At 44.6% G+C, this 20,425-nt stretch overlaps 1 protein-coding gene across 5 annotated transcripts in view; it reads left to right on the plus strand.

The window, feature by feature from the left end:
- LOC145337643 (NACHT, LRR and PYD domains-containing protein 3-like) overlaps positions 1-20,425 on the plus strand; it is an 84,186-nt gene that overhangs the window by 13,475 nt on the left and 50,286 nt on the right. For all 5 annotated transcript variants that reach the window (XM_080182458.1, XM_080182456.1, XM_080182460.1 and 2 more), the window contains 2 exons: positions 5,840-5,935; positions 11,336-11,502. In XM_080182458.1, coding sequence (XP_080038584.1) covers positions 5,872-5,935; positions 11,336-11,502 — 231 coding nt within the window. In that variant the 5' untranslated portion in view covers positions 5,840-5,871. The remainder of the gene's footprint in view (positions 1-5,839; positions 5,936-11,335; positions 11,503-20,425) is intronic.

A 20,425-nucleotide genomic window follows, 5' to 3' on the forward strand; every position in this document is an offset into this window, starting at 1 on the left:
TCATGCACAAGGACCCCGAGGTCCCTCTGCACCGTCGCCTGCTGCAGTTTTTCGCCACGTAAGTAATAGTCCTTCCTACCATTCTTCCTACCAAAGTGGACCACCTCACACTTGCCAACATTAAATTCCATTTGCCATTTCCTGGCCCATTCGCCCAGCCTATCTAGATCCTTCTGCAGACTCTCCACACCCTCCGCACAATTTGCCTTTCCCCCAATCTTGGTGTCATCAGCAAATTTTGACACCCTGCACTCGGTTCCCTCCTCCAGATCATCTATATAAATGGTAAATAGCTGAGGCCCCAGCACCGACCCCTGGGGCACCCCACTAGTCACCAACCGCCAATCCGAATAGCACCCATTGACCCCCACTCTCTGCCTCCTATTTGACAACCAATCCTCTATCCACGCTAACACCCTACCCCCAACTCCATGTCCCCTGACCTTCTGCAATAACCTCTTGAGGTACCTTGTCAAACGCCTTCTGAAAATCCAGAAAGACCACATCCACCGGCTCTCCTCTATCCACTGCCCTAGACACATCCTCATAGAACTCCAGTAAATTTGTCAGACACGACTTCCCTTTAATGAAACCGTGTTGCGTCCGCCCAATCAAGCAATTCCCTTCAAGATGCCTCGCAATTTCCTGCTTAATGACGGATTCTAACATTTTACCTACCACAGACGTTAAACTAACCGGCCTATAATTCCCCGCCTTTTGCCTGGCACCCTTCTTAAACAACGGCGTAACATTAGCCGTTTTCCAATCTTCCGGCAATTCCCCGGAATCCAGTGACGTTTGGAAAATAACCACCAAGGCATCCACTATAACCTCCGCCATTTCTTTCAGAACCCTCGGATGCATTCCATCCGGTCCTGGGGACTTGTCCACAATCAGCCCCTCCAGTCTGTCGAGCACCACCTCTCTAGTAACAGTAATGTCATTAAGACCCTCCATTCCTACCACCTTTCCATCGCTAACACCCGGCAAATTATTCACGTCCTCTTCCGTGAAGACAGAAACAAAAAAGTTATTCAAGACCTTAGCCATATCCCCATCCCCTACCACTAGCTCCCCTTTCTCATTCTCTAAAGGACCAACGTTCACCCTAGCCAGCCTCTTCCTTTTTATATATTTATAAAAACTCTTGCTATCCTTTTTTATATTAAGTGCTAGCCCAGCCTCATAGCTTCTCCTACCCTCCTTTATCAACTTCTTTGTCAATCTTTGTTGACATTTAAACCTTTCCCAATCCTCTTCTCGCCCACTGCTCTTAGCTACTCTAAATTCCTCCGCTTTTAATTTAACACTTTCCTTCACCGCCTTCGTTATCCACGGCTTATTACCTCTCTTCCTACTGTCCTTTTTAACCATCGGAATAAATTTCTGCTGAGCACCAAGAAAGATCTCCTTAAAGATCCTCCACTGCTCCTCAGCAGACCTACCTTCCAACGCACTCCCCCAGTCCACATTCGCCAATTCTTCTCTCATCCTACCATACTCCCCTCTATTCAAACAAAGGACGCGTGTCCGGGAACCCACTTTCTCCTCCTCCATCTGCACCAGAAACTCCACCATACAATGATCACTCTCTCCAAGAGGATCCTTCACTGCAAGGTCCCTAATTCTACCCGCCTCATTACATAGCACCAGATCCAAGATAGCTCGCTCCCTCGTCGGCTCCAACACACAAATAAGTGCGGCGTGCAGGAATGGGACGGCAGTAGTTATGGGAGATTTCAATCTGCATATTGATTGGTCGACCCATGTTGGACGAGGTGGGCTCGAGGAGGAGTTCTTGGAATGCTGCCGGGATAATTTCCTTGAACAGTCTTTTACATTGCAGCCATTTCCATGCATTGAAAGTCACTGTGGCTTCACCCCATAACTGATGCCGGCTCAGTGTGTGCGAGGACGGGTCATTGGGGTTGATGAGGAATAAATCCGGATCTGTTCAGATGACCAGAGCCTCGCTGGAATGATATTGTAAATTTAGTGTTAAATTGAAGAGACCCATAAGGGAGAATGAATTTGTGCTTTGGGATTTTTTTCCACAAAATCAGACACACTGAAAATATGAGTTGTTGTGTGAGATTAAGAATGAAATGGGTAGCTGCATTTTACATTGTTGGTTTTAAACCTTGGTTGTAAATTATTGCTGTTGAATAACTTTTGAGTTCTCAAGTGAAGGAATGAAATGTCTGAATCACTTTTCCATTTCCATATTGGAGAAAGGAGAGGACATCAGCTGAGTTTGATCAGGGGGTACAGGTATAGGGACACAGACACTGACACATCCACACGAGTGGAGAATATGGAGCCACGTGCATTTGTATAGCATCTTAACATAGCAAAACATCCCAAGACACTCGACAAGAGAAAAATTCAGTGGGAAACAAAAGGCATAAAACATTGGAAGGAGCAGCTGGACAGGTGATTAATTTTAGTCAGATTGTTAATCTTTTTAAGGTGAATCTGAGAAGAGGGAAAAGGAAACCAGCCGAGAGGTTTCGAGAGGGAATTCCAGAGCTCAGGAGTTATAGAACATAGAACATATAGAACAGCGCAGAACAGGCCCTTCGGCCCACGATGTTGCATCGACCAGTTAAAACAATGACCCACTAACTTAAACCAATCCATTTTCGTCCATAAACCTATCCACGGATCTCTTAAACGCCCCCAAACTAGGCGCATTTACAACCGCAGCAGGCAGGGCATTCCAATCCCTCACCACCCTTTGGGTAAAGAACCTACCCCTGACATCCGTCCTATAACTACCCCCCCTTAATTTAAAGCCATGCCCCCTCGTGCTAGCTTTCTCCATCCGAGGAAAAAGGCTATCACTGTCCACCCTATCTAAACCTCTAATCATCTTATATGTTTCAATAAGATCCCCTCTTAGCTGCCTTCTTTCCAGCGAAAACAACCCCAAATCCTTCAGTCTCTCCTCATAGGACCTCCCCTCCATACCAGGCAACATCCTGGTAAACCTCCTCTGCACCCTCTCCAAAGCCTCCACATCCTTCCTGTAATGTGGGGACCAGAACTGCACACAGTACTCCAAGTGCGGCCGCACCAGAGTGGTGTACAGTTGCAACATGACGCTGTGACTCCTAAATTCAATCCCCCTACCAATAAACGCCAAGACACTGTATGCCTTCTTAACAACCTTATCTACTTGATTCCCAACTTTCAGGGATCTATGTACACATACACCTAGATCCCTCTGTTCATCCACACTATTCAAAGTCCTCCCGTTAGCCCTATACTCAACACATCTGTTATTCCTACCAAAGTGAATTACCTCACTCTTCTCCACATTAAACTCCATCCGCCACCTCTCGGCCCAGCTCTGCAACCTGTCTAAGTCTTCCTGCAAACTATGACACCCTTCCTCACAATCTACCACACCTCCGACTTTGGTGTCATCAGCAAATTTGCTGATCCACCCAACTATACCCTCATCCAGATCATTAATAAAAATCACAAACAGCAGTGGCCCCAACACAGATCCCTGAGGCACACCACTCGTAACCGAACTCCATGACGAATATTTACCATGAACCACCACCCTCTGTCTCCTATCTGCTAGCCAATTCTTGATCCAATTTCCTAGATTACCCTCCATCCCATACATCTGCATGTTCTGCAGAAGCCTACCGTGGTGAACCTTATCAAACGCCTTACTAAAATCCATCTATACCACGTCAACTGCCTTACCCCCATCCACCTCTTTGGTCACTTCCTCAAAAAACTCAATGAGGTTAGTAAGGCACGACCTACCCGCTACAAAACCGTGCTGACTATCTCCAATCAATTCATTACTCTCCAAATAACTATAAATCCTATCCCTAATAATTTTTTTTAAAACCTTGCCCACAACAGAAGTAAGACTCACCGGTCTATAATTTCCGGGGAAGTCTCTGTTCCCCTTCTTAAACAATGGGACAACATTCGCTATCCTCCAATCTTCCGGTACTATACCAGAGGCCAACGACGACCTGAAGATCAGAGCCAGAGGCTCTGCAATCACTTCTCTTGCCTCCCAGAGAATCCTAGGGTAAATCCCATCCGGACCAGGGGACTTATCTATTTTCAAACCCTCAAGAATATCCAGCACATCCTCCTTATCAACTGTAGTACTGTCTATTCTACTCCCCTGCAACCCAGTGTCTTCCTCAGCAATATTCATGTCCCCCTGCGTGAACACCGAAGAGAAATATTGGTTCAATGCCTCTCCAATCTCTTCCGGTTCCACACATAACTTCCCTCTGCTGTCTATAACTGGCCCTAATCTTGCCCTAACCAACCTTCTGTTCTTGACATACCTATAGAACGCCTTAGGATTCTCCTTAATCCTATCAGCCAAAGTCTTCTCATGTCCTCTTTTAGCCCTTCTTAACTCACTCTTCAACTCCCTCCTAGCCAATCTAAAGTTTTCTAGTGCACTACCCGAGCCCTCAATTCTCATCCGAACATAAGCCTCCTTTTTCTTTTTAACCAATGAATCAACTTTTTTAGTGCACCACGGTTCCCTAGCCCTACCAATTCCTCCTTGCCTGACAGGGACATACCTATCACGGACTCATTTCTGAACTTGCATGTCCCCACATGAACTATAACTTGGGGTTGATCTCCCTCTCCCCTAAGAGTCCTGAATACCCTTTCCGATACATCCCGGACCCCAGCCCCTGGTAGGCAACACACCAGCCCCAAGTCCTTACCATTACTTCCGACTCTCCTATCCGTCCCCTTAACTGTAGAGTCCCCAATCACGAGGCCCAATCTTTTACATCTCCTAACCTCCTGAGCTTTCACACTAGTCTCACCCCCAGAGACCTGCTCCCTTCGGTTATCCCCAGTCGATTCTTCCTCAACTGTAGCCTCCAGGACCGAAAACCTATTCTGGAGGGGAACAGCCCCAGGGGATTGTTGGCCTGAATTATGGACAAATTATCTTAAAGATACGCAACTTGTCAGATTGAGCAAGGTAGAGATGTCGCTGGTTTCTAGGGCTGCTGTTTGCTACATGAATAGGAAGAGAGGGGCCATGGAGAGATTGAAAAGCTAGCTTAAGTATTTTAGAATTGAGGTGTTGTCAGGCTGTGAGACAGTGTGGGTTGGTGAACACAGGTGAATGAACTGTGAAGTGCTGTGAATTAGTTTAGATTTTGTGAGCAGAGTTTCAGAGCGGTGAGAACATGGAGCTGGATACCAGCAGTTTGCATATTGACCCTGCTGCCAGGTTACCGAGGGGCAGCATGTCGATGAGAAATAGAAGAGGGACAATGGTAGCGATAATGGTGTGAGGGTGGCAAGAGAAAGCAATGTCACTGATTCTCTGGATGTAAAGTAATAGATAAGAATTGAACCAAGTGCCTTTGCATTTCCACTCAGCTGCACAAGGGGCAGGAGTTGGAGAAGGATGACATGGTCAGCAGGTTGCAGTTGGGTGAATGAAGATACTTCACTGACTTTTGTCAGAGTCGGATAGGATAGTATTTGTGATTTTTAACAGCGGTGACAGGGTACAAACTTGACTGTATGGAGCTTCTGCAAAAATAGTCCTGGATTTGGGAGGTAACAACATGTTCAGTGACTTTGGAGCGGGAAGTGGAAACTGGGAATGGGACAGGATTGCAAGGGTGAAGGGTGGATTTTTCAAGGGACCTGATGAGGGTGACTGGTATTTTGTGAAACAGCTGCCACTAATATCGCGGTAACATGTGTAATTGTAATATTCTGAAATATATCTTACACCACAGTGAAGATCTTAACGCTCTGCTTCAGATTTTCATATTTACATCTGACCCTGACATTGATATTATCGTTATTACAGAGTCTCAGAATCAGGGAACGTCTGTCAATATCATGGCTGAAGATTCAAACAGGGGAGAATGTTCGACATCTCCAAAAAGAATGAGATTGGACACAGGTAGGATCACAAAAAATACAGATATAATTTCTGTCTTGTCTGCTGCTCACACAGGAAGAGGGAACAGGACAGGGACTGAGTAGAAAGTGGGAGTGAGGCACCATCTAGAGCAGGTTTATCCAAAGTTCAGCCCAGGGGCTGGGTGTGATTTGTGAATCTCCTCTGTGTCCCTGGAGGCAGTTTTCAAATTGTTGTCAAACAGCTGAGTTTGAATTCAAAGAACAACACAGCACAGGAAACAGGCCCTTCGACCCAAAGAGCCCGTGCTGCCACTTTAACATTGTGCTTTCCCTCTTCCACCCATGACCCTTGTCTACGCTTATGGCACCCATATTGGAAACCAGATTGAGGGGAGAATAATTTAGGGACAATTTGTTACACCAGTCAGCCTAAGAGCACATCTTTGGGGTATGGGAGGAAACCAGAGCACCCGGAGGAAACCCAAGATTGTGCTTGGAGCTGTTCCTCTAATCAGAGGCTGTTTCTCTCTGCCGTTGCTGCTGATTGACTGACTAGTGAGTGTGAATGGGAGAAACTATCCATGATTGGTGACAGTGAACAGCGTGCTGAAGGCTGGTGTGAAAAAGAAGCAAAGGTATCTCTGGGTGGGGAAACTGCAGTGAGGCTGGAGCCTGGTGGGAGGGAACAGGCCTGGCAGGGCCGGGGTGGGTGAAGTCTTGGCAGGTCAGTAGGGTAAAATCGAATCGGGGATAAAGACGGAATGTTTGTCATTTTCATGAGACCATGGGTGTAACAGTGACTAAAGGGATGTGTGAATGAATGAGTGTATGGGAAAGGGTGTGTAGGAGAAAGAGTGACCATGTATCTGTGTGGGGTGATGAGAGTGAGAGAGAAAATTGAGATTGAGCGTATGTATTCACACTCGTCCCCACTCACTCCACATCACTGTTGAGGGCACCGTCTCAGGGGGAGGAGAGTGCATGCCATGACTTCTGTATCTATAAGTGAGTTCCATGTTTGTAAAAGGGAGAAAATCTGTGGTGAGTATCAGCGTCTGTGTCTCATTTGCATTGCTTTGTGTCACTGGGGGTGGGGGTAGCTCTGTCTCTCAGGCAAGGGGTGGTTCTCTGCCTCCTTGGCAAGGAATGGGGTCGCACTGTCTCAGTGTGGGGAGGGCTCTGTGTCTCAGTGGGGTGGGGGTCCGTCTTTCTTTTGTATTTTTTACAGCAGGATGCCAGTATTTTGAGAGCTGGTTCTCTGGGAACCGTCTCCTGTTTTGCTTTGCTAATTGTCAAAAAAATCTGACATGAAAATCTGCCAATGCTGCTGGTGGTCTACATCCCACTTTTCCAGCTGAGTTAACAGACAAAAAAAATCAGGACATTTCACCCGTTATCTCTCCAAGATTCGGCCTCTTGAGTGATTAAAAATGCATAAATGACCTCAAGTTGTAAAGGTGAACAAGCCTGATCCAGAGTGAGATCACATTTACAGGTGGAGGGAGCCCCGACATCCTCAAACTGTCCAATCGACAGCTGGGCTTTGTAAGGTTGACAAAGGGTGACTCAAACATTGTGTTCCTGAGTAACTGTGAGACATGGGCCACAGAAATAGGAGTGATAGTGGCTGGAGATTCTGCTGTCAGGGGAATAGACAGATTCTTCTACAGCCCTGGCACATCACGAATGGTAAGTTACCCCCTCGTACCAGAGGAAAGAATATCCTGGAACTGGTGGGATCGTCTTTGAGAAGGAGGAAAGACCAGAAAAGATCCATGTTTTGAAGTAGTGACACAGATGGAAAGATGTTCACAGAGGAGCTGTTAAAACTGAAGCACTGGAATGAAAAACAAAGCATGAGTTAGTGATATCGGGATTATTCTGTGCTGGGTCAGGTCAGGAGGGAAATAAGAGGCTGGTCAATGTGAAACTGTAAGGCTGGAACAGGAGTGGGGTTTCTCATTCTCGGCTTCAGAAGAAAGGGCCCCAACTGTACCATGAACCCATCAAGGACAATGGAAAGATAAGTGGAAAAGTGAGAACAAACAATTCATACGAACATCTGAAATAGGAGCAGAAGGAGGCCATTCGGCCCCTTCATTGCTTCTGTCGTTCAGTGGGATCATCACTGATCAATTTGTGTTTCAAAATCTACAGCCTCTGAAAGAAAAAAAACCTAATTTTTACTGCAGTGAACAGTGTCATTCCTCCTCACTATATCCTTTTGGAACAAAGTGCCCGGCTATTTGTCTGCCTGATGTTGCACAGTGTCTTCAGTTCAGCTTCCAGATCCGTAATCCTAATATGAATTTCCTTCAGCTGCTTATACTTTTCCTGACAAATACATCAGCAAATCGCCTTGTAATCCAAAAGCTCCCACATTTCTACAGCTGCAACATAGCACCAGTGATGCTGTTGCTACTTATGTTATTCACTTAAATTGATTGCTCATTTATTTAACTCAGAATAATTCCTCTGTATACCACACCCCTCTCCCATGCACTGAAATCCCACTTGAAGCTAATTTGCTGCTCTCAGTCACTGTCTTACTCCAGCATAGTTATGTACCCCTTACACCCCTTTTACACAATACAAAATTAATATAGATACTGTTACCTGAAAAGAACAGCAACAAGTGAAACAAACATATTTCAAGAGCATGGAATGAAACTTGTAAGCGATATTAAATCAACACAATTTTTTTTCAGTTACATTTGGGAACAGATGGTGGTCAGTAATAATGTAGACCCTGTGAAAACTGATTAGTGATATTGTCAGTGAAAATATGGAAATGGGGATATGTCAAATGTCAAATTTGCATCAGAATTTACAGTGAATTCAGGAACAACATGCCAGACATCTCCAGGAATCTAATGTTGAATCAGAGATGAGATTCATTGCAGCGTTTTAAACAAAGTAGGTGAGGCTTTTTTCCTCAGATTCATTATAGAGGTTTGATCCTTGTTGGTAAAACCAGTATTTATTACCCATCTTATCTTCCCTTGAAAGGTGGTGATGAGCTGCTGCTGACTTGAACCTCTGCAGTCCATGTGGTGCAGTTACACTGAGTATATTAGGAAGGGAGTCCTGGGATTTTGATGAAAGAAGTGGGACATAATTCTAAGTCAGGATAGGGAGGAGGAGAACTTTGATGTGGTCATGTTCCCATACATATGCCACCATGCTGGTGGATAGAGGTCATGGGCTTGGAAGGTGCTTTAGTGGTTGGCAATCAAGCATGTTGTTTTGTCGTTAATAGTGTTGAGCTTATTGCATGTCAATGGAGCTGGTTTCTTCTGGGCAAGAGATGAATATTCCATCACTTTACTGACTTGTGCATTTTAAACAGCGAACAGGCTTTAGGAAATCGGGAAATGAGAAATATCTGCTGCAGAATTCCCAGCCTCTTACCTGCCCTTATAGCCACAGAATTTATATTGCTTGTTAAGTTCAGTTTTGTCTCAATGGAAACCCAGGGAATATGGTCAGTGGAAGATTCAGTGATAATTTTGTTGAATGCCATGAGATGATTAGATTCTCCGCTGTTGGCAATGCTCATTGTGTGGCAGTTGTCTGGTGTTAATGTTACCTGCCACTTATCTGCCCATGCCTGGATACAGTTCTTGTTCCTGTTGCAGAGGGACAGATAGCCCAATTGAACAGCACCTCACTCCCTTAGCCTCCAATGCATAAGAACATAAGAAATAGGAGCAGGAGTAGGCCATCTAGCCCTTCGAGCCTGCCCTGCCATTCAATAAGATCATGGCTGATCTGAAGTGGATCAGTTCCACTTTCCTGCTTTCTCCCCATAACCTTTAATTCCCTTGTCTATCAGAAGCCTACCTACCCGTGACTTAAATATATTTAGCGAGGTAGCCTCCACACTTCAATGGGCAGAGAATTCCAGAGATTCACTACCTTCTGAGAGAAGTTCCTCCTCAACTCTGTTCTAAGCTGGCACCATCACCTCTCCCCGCCCCTTATTTTGAGGCTGTGCCATCTAGTTCTGGTTTCCTTTCTAAGTGGAAAGAATCTCTACCTCTATCCTGTCTATCCCCTTCATTATCTTATGTCTCTAAGATCCAACGAGTACAGGCCCAATCTAAACAATCTCTCCTCATCAGCTAACCCCCTCATCTCTGGCATCAGCCTGGTGAACCTTCTCTGTATTCCCTCCAAAGTCAGTATATCCTTTTGCAAATAAGGGGACCAAAACTGCACACAGTACTCCAGCTGCAGCCTCACCAGTGCCCTGTACAGTTGCAGCAAGACCTCCCTGCTTTTATATTCTATCCCCCTCGCTATAAAGGCCAACATTCCATTCGCCTTCTTGATCACCAGACTGAGTTTTTGCGATTCGTGCACAAGGACCCCCAGGTCCCTCTGCATAGTAGCATGTTGTAATTTTTCACTAAGTAATATTCCATTTTACTATTATTTCTTCCAAAGTGAAACCTCACATTTGCCAACGTTACACTCCATCTGCCAGGTCCTTGTCCATTCACAGCCTATCCAAATCTCTCTGCAGACTTTATGCGTCCTCCACACGATTCACTTTCCCACTCATCTTCGTGTCATCAAGCTTTGTTACCCTACACTCAGCCCCCTCCTCCAGATCATCTATGTACATGGTAAACAGTTGAGGCCCCAGCACCGATCCCTGCAGCATGCCACTAGTCACCAACTGCCTACCAGAAAAGCACCCATTTATTCCAACTCTTTACTTTCTATTAGACAGCCAATCCTCAATCCATGCTAACACTTTACCCCCCACTTGGTGTATCCTAATCTTCTGCAGCAACCTTTTGCGAGGCACCTTATCAAACGCCTTCTGGAAATCTAAAAACACCACATCCACCAGTTCCCCTCTGTCAACTGCACTAGTCACATTTTCATAAAAATCCAGTAAATTCGTCACACAAGACTTCCCCTTCATGAATCCATGGTGAGTCTGCTTGATTGAACCATTCCCTTCCAGTGCAATATATGCACGGTGATAGGAATATGCGTCATTTACAGGAGGAACTGCGGCAACCCACCAAAGCTCCTTCAACATTTCACAATCCATGACCTCTGTCACCCTTGAGGGACAAGGGCAGCAGATATATGGGAAGACCACTAAGTTCCCCTCCAATGGCAATTTAGGAAAGTAAACAAATTCAGACCTTACCAGCAACCCCCACATCCAGTGAACAATTTAAAACAAAATGTTGATTTTTATATTTGGAATCAATAGCCTCTTAACAATGGATGTTCATGGATTTGGGGCTAAGTTTGTTACAGGGGTAAGGTCAAATATACTTTCACTGAATGTTTCTGTGTTCCCAGGTGTCTGATAATATGGTTCACGGGGGGGGGGCTTCAGTTGCTTCTTGTAAAGTGAAGTGTAACAACATAGAAACTCATTGACAAGTTTCTTTTTCTCCATTTGTGTTCACAGATCCAAACTCCACAATCCCTGAGTTCCTGACAAACTGTGATGATTACCAACTGTTCAAATTGACAAAATTCTACCGGGACAGACTAGAGCAGGCGATGGAAGGAAGAGTGGATGGAGTCAGCTTATTGTTAACAAACAAGAGGATTTTCACTGGACAAGAACATCGGGTAAGTGAGAGGAACACAGAATGAATTATTTCAATCAGTGCAAAACTTTCAGGATATATTGACAAATGATGGTAAAAGAACAGGTTCTGCCCAGATAATCTTCTGGCATACACGGAATCACATGCTGCATTGATAATGGACTAATAATAATTGATTAATAATATTCCTGTCTGTAAGTCTATACCAGACCCAGGTATGAGGAGAGGGAAACCTCAGAGGTTGGGAATTTGGGGATCTGGAGATCCTTTTGGATACTCAGCTCATCTGCGCTCGCCCCACACCCGGGGACAGCAGCTCGGCTGCGCTCGCCCCAAAGCTTATTGGGAGATTACTGGATATACAAATTGGAGATCTGGTCTCGAAATCCATTGGGGTACTTGTGTTAAGGAAGCCCTCGAGAGATCAGAGCTTTAAAACACCATGAAACGTACTTTGATTTCACTGTGGCAGTTTGTACATTAATATTCAATTTTTGTTAACATCAATTTGTTTTGCTAGGGCCCTTTTATAGAGTCATTTTTAAACGCCAAAGCTAGTCCCAATTACCCTATTTGTCCCATATCCCTCTATACCTGTCTCATAATTCTCTCAATGCTTTTTTAAAGACAAAGTTGTACCTGCCTCTACCACTACATCTGGCAGCTTGTTCCAGATAGCCACCATCCTGTGTGGGAAAAAAAATACCCTCTGGACCCTTTTTGTATCTCTCTCCTCTCTCCTTAAACCTATTAGCTCTAGTTTAGTCTCCCCTACCTTTGGGAAAAAATGTTGACTATCTCGCTGATCTGTGCACCTCTCTTTTATAGACCTCTATAAGATCACCCCTCAGCCTTCTAAGCTCCAAAGATAAAAGTCCCAGTCTTCCAGCCTCTCCTTGCAACTCAAACCATTAAGACCCAGTAGCATCCTAGTAAGTCTTTTCTGCACTCTTTCTAGTTTGATAATATACTTTCTATAATCAGGTGACTAGAACTGGACACTAAGTGTGGCCTTACCAATGTCTTGTACAACTTCAACAAGACGTCCCAACTCCCGTACTCAATGTTCTGATCGATGAAACCAAGCATGCCAATGCCTTCTTCACCACTCTGTCCACTTTCAAGGAGCTATGAGCTTGTGCACCTAGATCTCTTTATTCTGTAACTCTCACCAACGTCCTACCATTAACTGATTCGATCTACCAAAATGCATCACCTTGTATTTATCTAAATTATCTCCATCTGCCATTTGTCAGCCCACTGGCCCACTTGATCAAGATCCTGTTGTAATGCTAGATAACTGTCTCCGCCTTGCCACCAATCTTGGTATCGTCTGCAAACTGACTAACCGTGCCTACTAAATTCTCATCCAAATCATTAATATGAATGACAAATAACATGAGACCCAGCACTGATCCCTGAGGCACATCACCTCAATCTATTCGATAATAGCATGACACATCCGTCACTCCACCATTATAATCAAACCAGAGGCTTAGCCCTGGTTCAATGAGTTGTGTAGACAAGTGTTACGACGGCCATAAAGGATACGGGAGATGGTCATTAGATCTCTCTGGCGGTTTTTTGAAATACAAACTTCCTGCTTGAGCACGGGCTTTAACTGGACTGTAAGTTGTGATTGTGGCTCTTCCTTTTGATTTTCAATAAATGGTTTCTGGTGACAGGAAAGTGGATTTGGAGGCTTACTGCATTGGCAATGAGGAGTCCCCTCTACAGATGACTGCCATTCATCAAGTAGCTTCAGTAATGAAAAGTAAATATGTTTGTTTTTTGGGAAACCTGAGCCCTATGATAACAGTGTACAGAGAGCATGCATTACTAATTTCATGTTAGCAACATTGAAGGAGATGAAAAGCAAATGTAATATTGTTGAGAGCATGCGAGGCCCTGACATTCAGTACGATTTAAAAAGTTTGACCTTGCTGCATGTCCCTGAATTAAACTATTGATGAACTAATGGACTGAGGGGAAAATCAAACTTCCAGTTTGGAAATCAACCCTATACAACTACTGTCTTCTGTCATCAAGCCAATTGTGTGCATTTAGATACCTCATCCTGGATCCCGTGAGATTTAACCTTATGCAACAACCTACCATGTGGTACCTTGTCAAAGATCTTGCTAAAGTCCATATCAACAACACCAACTGCACTCCCCTTATCTACCTTGTTGCCTGCTGCTCAGTCTGTTTTAACCCTTATACAGTGGGCAAATAACTATGAGTAGACGTCTTATTAGTACAACCAGTATTTATTTAAACCCACCCAATCAACAATAAGTTATCTTAATGAAAATACTAGAATTCAAGTCCAATACAAGACCTTGACTTCACTTTGTGTGACTGGCAAGTACCCAAGCAGATATTGGCCTTTATCTGTGCACTGGTCTCAGTAGTCATCTGCGTAGTCTGGCATTCTGGCTCTGGTCTGTCTTCCTTCTTTCTCGGGTGTGGTGGCTCTCCTTGTGCTGGTTGTCACTGGCAATGTTCCCCATTGTTGTAGCTCATTTGTGGGGTCAGAGAGAGATTCCTGGTTGTGCAGCACCCTTTTATACCCCATTTGGTTTCACACCCCTTTTTTGGCCATTGCTAATCAATTGATCAGGACATAATTCCCCTGATTGAGAAGAGTCCAAGCAGGTACTACCACACTGATCTCTGGGTGTGACCCCAGCAGGCATGTCTGTAGGTGTTGGAGGTACATAGGTCACATACCTCCCTCCTAAATAAGGATTCACAAAGCCCTTATGTCTGATACGCAACCCATCCTGGAGATGAAACAAGCCAGTGTGACTGTAAAGTCCCTTTCATCCTGGAGATGACCTATATCCTGTTTATTCACTCGTTAGGGTTGCAGCCTGTTTGTCTCTGTCTTTAAATTGCAGCCTGACAGTTTAGTTTCTTGCCCAATTGTCCCAGAGTGCTTTACAAAACTCCATTTTAGCTGGCCCATTTGGCGACAACCTTCTTGGTTACCCCTTCAAAAAAACTCAGTCAAATTTGAGAGACATGATTTTCCACTCACACAAAACCATGCTGACTCCCCTATCAGTCATTGCGTGTCTAAATACCTGTAGATCCTGTCTCTCAAAATACCTTATAACAACTTACCCTTGTGATACAAGGATTGTATCACAGTGTCAGAGAGGAAGTTTGATGAGGACTTGTCTGTTGAGGTAGTATGGGCAGAGATTAGAAATAGGAGAGGAGAGGTCACCCGGTTGGGAGTCTTTTATAGACCTCCTAAAAGTTCTAGAGAGGTTGAGGAAAGGATTGCGGAGACGATCCTGGTTAGGAGTGAAAGTAATAGGGTAATTGTTATGGGGGACTTTAACTTTACTAATATTGATTGGAATTGCTATAGCTCTAGCTCGTTAGAGGGGTCAGTTTTTGTACAAAGCGTGCAGGAAGGTTTTTTTATGTAGATAGGCCAGCTAGAGGTGAGGCTATATTGGATTTGATGCTGGGAAATGAGCCAGACCAGGTGCTAGACTTGGAAGTTGGTGTGCATTTTGGTGATAGTGACCACAATTCGGTTACGTTCACCTTAGTGATGGAAAGGGATAGGCATGAACCTCGGGTCAGTAGTTTTAGCTGGGGGAAGGGTAAATTATGAGGCTATTAGGAGAGAATTAGGAAGCATAGGTTGGACTAGGAGACTGCAGGGACTGGGAACGTCCGAAATGTGGAGTTTTTTCAAGGAGCAGCTACTGCGAGTCCTTGATAGGTATGTCCCTGTCAGGCAAGGAGGAAATGGTCGAGCAAGGGAACCGTGGTGCACTAAAAAAGTTGATTCGCTGGTTAAAAAGAAAAAGGAGGCTTATGTTCGGATGAGACTTGAGGGCTCAGGTAGTGCACTAGAAAGCTTTAGATTGGCTAGGAGGGAGTTAGAGTGAGTTAAGAAGGGCTAAAAGAGGACATGAGAAGACTTTGGCTGATAGGATTAAGGAGAATCCTAAGGCGTTCTATAGGTATGTCAAGAACAGAAGGTTGGTTAGGGCAAGATTAGGGCCAGTTACAGACAGCAGAGGGAAGTTGTGTGTGGAACCGGAAGAGATTGGAGAGGCATTGAACCAATATTTCTCTTCGGTGTTCAAGCAGGGGGACATAAATGTAGCTGAGGAGAACACTGGGTTACAGGGGTGTAAACTAGACAGTATTGCAGTTGATAGGGGGGATGTGCTGGATATTCTTGAGGGTTTGAAAATAGATAAGTCCCCTGGGCTGGACGGGATTTATCCTAGGATTCTCTGGGAGGCAAGAGAGGCGATTGCAGAGCCTCTGGCTCTGATCTTCAGGTCGTCGTTGGTCTCAGTTATAGTGCCGGAAGATTGGAGGATAGCGAATGTTGTCCCATTGTTTAAGAAGGAGAACAGAGACTTCCCCGGGAATTATAGACCGGTGAGTCTTACTTCTGTTGTGGGCAAGGTTTTAGAAAAAATTATTAGGGATAGGATTTATAGTTATTTGGAGAGTAATGAATTGATTGGAGATAGTCAGCATGGTTTTGTAGCAGGTAGGTCATGCCTTACTAACCTTATTGAGTTTTTTGAGGAAGTGACCAAAGAGGTGGATGGGGGTAAGGCAGTTGACGTGGTATATATGGATTTTTAGTAAGGCGTTTGATAAGGTTCACCATGGTAGGCTTCTGCAGAAAATGCAGATGTATGGGATTGGGGGTAATCTAGGTAATTGGATCAGGAATTGGCTAGCAGATAGGAGACAGAGGGTGGTGGTTGATGGTAAGTATTCGTCATGGAGTTCAGTTACGAGTGGTGTGCCTCAGGGATCTGTTTTGGGGCCACTGCTGTTTGTAATTTTTATTAATGATCTGGAAGAGGGTATAGTTGGGTGGATTAGTAAATTTGCTGATGACACCAAAGTCGGAGGTGTGGTAGATAGTGAGGAAGGGTGTCATAGTTTGCAGGGAGTCTTGGACAGGTTGCAGAGCTGGGCCGAGAGGTGGCGGATGGAGTTTAATGCGGAGAAGTGTGAGGTAATTCACTTTGGCAGGAATAACAGATGTGTCGAGTATAGGGCTAATGGGAGGACTCTGAATAGTGTGGATGAGCAGAGGGATCTAGGTGTATGTGTACATAGATCCCTGAAAGTTGGGAATCAAGCAGATAAGGTTGTTAAGAAGGCATACGGTGTCTTGGCGTTTATTGGTAGGGGGATTGAATTTAGGAGTTGCAGCGTCATGTTGCAACTGTACACCACTCTGGTGCGGCTGCACTTGGAGTACTGTGTGCAGTTCTGGTCCCCACATTACAGGAAGGATGTGGAGGCTTTGGAGAGGGTGCAGAGGAGGTTTACCAGGATGCTGCCTGGTATGGAGGGGAGGTCCTATGAGGAGAGACTGAGGGATTTGGGGTTGTTTTCGTTAGAAAGAAGGCGGCTAAGAGGGGATCTTATTGAAACATATAAGATGATTAGAGGTTTAGATAGGGTGGACAGTGATAGCCTTTTTCCTCAGATGGAGAAAGCTAGCACGAGGGGGCATGGCTTTAAATTAAGGGGGGTTAGTTATAGGACGGATGTCAGGGGTAGGTTCTTTACCCAGAGGGTGGTGAGGGATTGGAATGCCCTGCCTGCTGCAGTTGTAAATGCGCCTAGTTTGGGGGTGTTTAAGAAATCCGTGGATAGGTTTATGGATGGAAAGGGATTGCTTTAGGTTAGAGGGTCATTGTTTTTTAACTGGTCGGTGCAACATCGTGGGCCGAAGGGCCTGTTCTGCGCTGTAATGTTCTATGTACCCACTACAAATTGAGGGTCACTGGCCTGTAGTTCCCAGACTTTTCCCTGCAGCCCTTAAGAACATAAGAAATAGGAGCAGGAGTAGGCCATCTAGCCCCTCGAGCCTGCCCCACCCTTCAGTAAGGTCATGGCTGGTCTGATAGTGGTTCAGTTCCACTTACCCACCTGCTTCCCATAACCCTTAATTCCCTTATTGGTCAGAAATCAATCTACCTGTGACTAAAACACATTTAATGAGGTAGCCTCCACTGTTTCAATGGGCAGAGAATTCCAAAGATTCACCACCCTCTGGGAGAAGAAGTTCCTCCTCAACTCTTCTAAATTGACTCCCCCTTATTTTGAGGCTGTGCCCTCTAGTTCTTGTTTCCTTTCTAAGTGGAAATCTCTCTGCTTCTACCCTGTCTTGTATGCCTCAAAGATCTCTATAAGATCATCTTAAACAAAGGCACAACATTTGCCACCCTTGAATCTTCAGACATCTTACCTGTGAGTTTAGCTGAGGAAACCTGCTGTCCTGACTCAAGCTGGCCTGTTCGTGAATCCAGACACACACAAATGCGTTTGACTACTCATTGTCCTCTGAAATGGTCTAGAAAAAGAGGCAAAGCAGCTTAATTTCTCCAATCAAGGATGTCTTGGCAGCACGATTACTGACTGAACTATCCAGACTGAACTTGTGGCAGATTCACTTGTTCATGACAGTGTTTGTTTTCTCAGCGCACAGTCTGTGTTAGAGATGAAGTTCCTTCTTTAAACTGAGGAGTGAGTGTGGTGTTGCGCAATGCTATGCCCCTGTGAAATGTAATAGATTTATCAGGTACAGCATTGCTGATCACCTCAATCTATTCGATAATAACATCACACATCCATCACTCCACCATTATAATCAAACCAGAGGCCGAGTCCTGGTTCATTGAGTTGTGTAGACGAGTGTTATGATGGCCATAAAGGACATGGGAGATGGTCATTAAATCTCCTGTTAGCTTTTTGAAGTACAAACTTCCTGCTTGAGCAGTATCTTTAGCTGGACTGCTGGTACTGGGATACAGACTTGCTTGCTGTATGTCGTGATTGCTGCTCTTCCTTTTGATTTTCAATAAATGGTTTCTGGTGATGGGAAAGTGGATTTGGAGGCTTACTGCATTGGTGATGAGGACTCGCCTCTGCGGACGACCACCATTCATCAAGTAGCTTCAGTAATGAAAAGGAAATATGTTTGTTTTTGTGAAACCTGAGCCCTATGATAAGAGTGTACAGAGTGCATGCATTACTAATTTCATGTTAGCAACATTGAAGGAGATGAAAACAAATGTAATATTGTTGAGAGCATGCAAGGCCCTGACATTCAGTATGATTTAAAAAGTTTGACCTTGCTGCATGTTCCTGACTTAAACTATTGATGAACTAGTAGACCGGGGGGAAAACCTCCATGACCCGAATCCCTCTGTTACACTCCAGAGATACCACTTCAACGTGGCTGAGAAACCTGTAGGGAACCTGTCACCCAATTCCTGTCTGGATGATGAAAATTAGCAGAACATTTGTGAAGTCATGCTGCCTCGAGATGAATTGTGGTGATATAGATTGGTCTGCAGCATCAATAACCTAACTAGACAAAAGAAGCTGTTGGTATAACTCAGTCTGGATTTACAACAAATAATTCCAATAACCTAATGTCAGAGGTGCTCAGGAACTACAAGGGGCATCAGGCAGCAAAGTCATCCAACTGGGGAGAGTGTCATTGTGTAAACAGTCTTTAATAGAGAGGGCTTGTGTAAACCAGGTGTTAAAGGACCCTTTGCAAGACTGGAACTTTAAAAGACCATCAACGAAAGGCAGTGATGACCCTAAGAGTGTTAGGGAACATATGCCAGAGAGCTGCGGATGCCAGACAATAAATTATTACAAATACTGCCAAAGGGCACAGCCAAGGTGAAATTACAGAAATCGGTAAAATGTGTGCTGCCTAGTGAAGAAACCATGGCCAATACCTGACCGTACCATGGTGCTATTCCTTCTTCCAGAGTCAGAGATATACAAGGGAATCACATTACCACAACAAAGGCTGCCCTCATAATTATAGAATTACTGGTAAATGGCTACCCCCAAAGAACAAATGAACAGGAAAAGGCCCTTCAGCCCTCCAAGCCTGCACCGACCATGCTGCCTGACTTAACTAAATCCGTCTATGGTTCCGGGCACCATAACCCTTCGTTCCCATCCTATTCATGTATTTGTCAAGATGTCCCTTAAAGCCACTATCGTATCTGCTTCCACTACCTTCCCCCAACAGGGAGTTCCAGGCACCCACCACCCTCTGTTTAAAAAACTTGCCTTGTACATCTCCTTTAAACCTTGCCCCTCGTACCGTAAACCTGTGCCCCCTAGCAATTGACTCTTCATCCTGGGAAAAACAGCTTCTGATGATCCACTCTGTTCATGCTCCTCATAACCTTGTAAACTTCTATCAGATCGCCACTCAACCTCCATCACTTCAGTGAGAAGAAAGTTTCTCCAACCTTTCCTCATAGCTAATGCCCTTCACACCAGGCAACATCCTGGTAAATCTTTTCTGAACCCTCTCCAAAACCTCCATATCCTTCTGGTAGTGTGGCAACCAGAATTTAACACAATATTCCAACTAAGGTTCTATAACATGACTTGCCAATTTTTAAACTCAGTGCCCCAGGCGATGAAGGCCAGCGTGCCGATGCTGCCTTGATTACCTTCTCCATCTGCATTGCCACTTTCAGTGACCTGTGCACTCAGATCCCTTTGCTTATCAATACTCTTAAGGGTTCTGCCATTTACTGTGTATTTCCTTTCTGTATTAGACATCAAACCCATCAAAATGCATTACCTCACACTTGTCCAGTTTAAACTCCATCTACCACCTCTCCGCCCAAGTCTCCAACCGATCGATATCCTGCTGTATTCTCTGTTCCTCATCGCTATCCACAAATCCATCAACCTTTGTCTCGTCAGTAAACTTACTAATCAAACCAGTTACATTTTCCTCCAAATCATTTTTATTTATATATATATATATATATATATATATATATTAGCAAAGGTCCCAGCACTGATTTCTGACTACCGTCAGTTGTCACAGCCCTCAATTCAGAAACGTACCCTTCCACTGCTAATCCTCTGTCTTCTTTGACCGACCC

This window comes from Carcharhinus amblyrhynchos, unplaced genomic scaffold (assembly GCF_965287045.1).
Source record: "Carcharhinus amblyrhynchos unplaced genomic scaffold, sCarAmb.v2.hapA scaffold_55, whole genome shotgun sequence".
Lineage (NCBI taxonomy): Eukaryota > Metazoa > Chordata > Chondrichthyes > Carcharhiniformes > Carcharhinidae > Carcharhinus > Carcharhinus amblyrhynchos.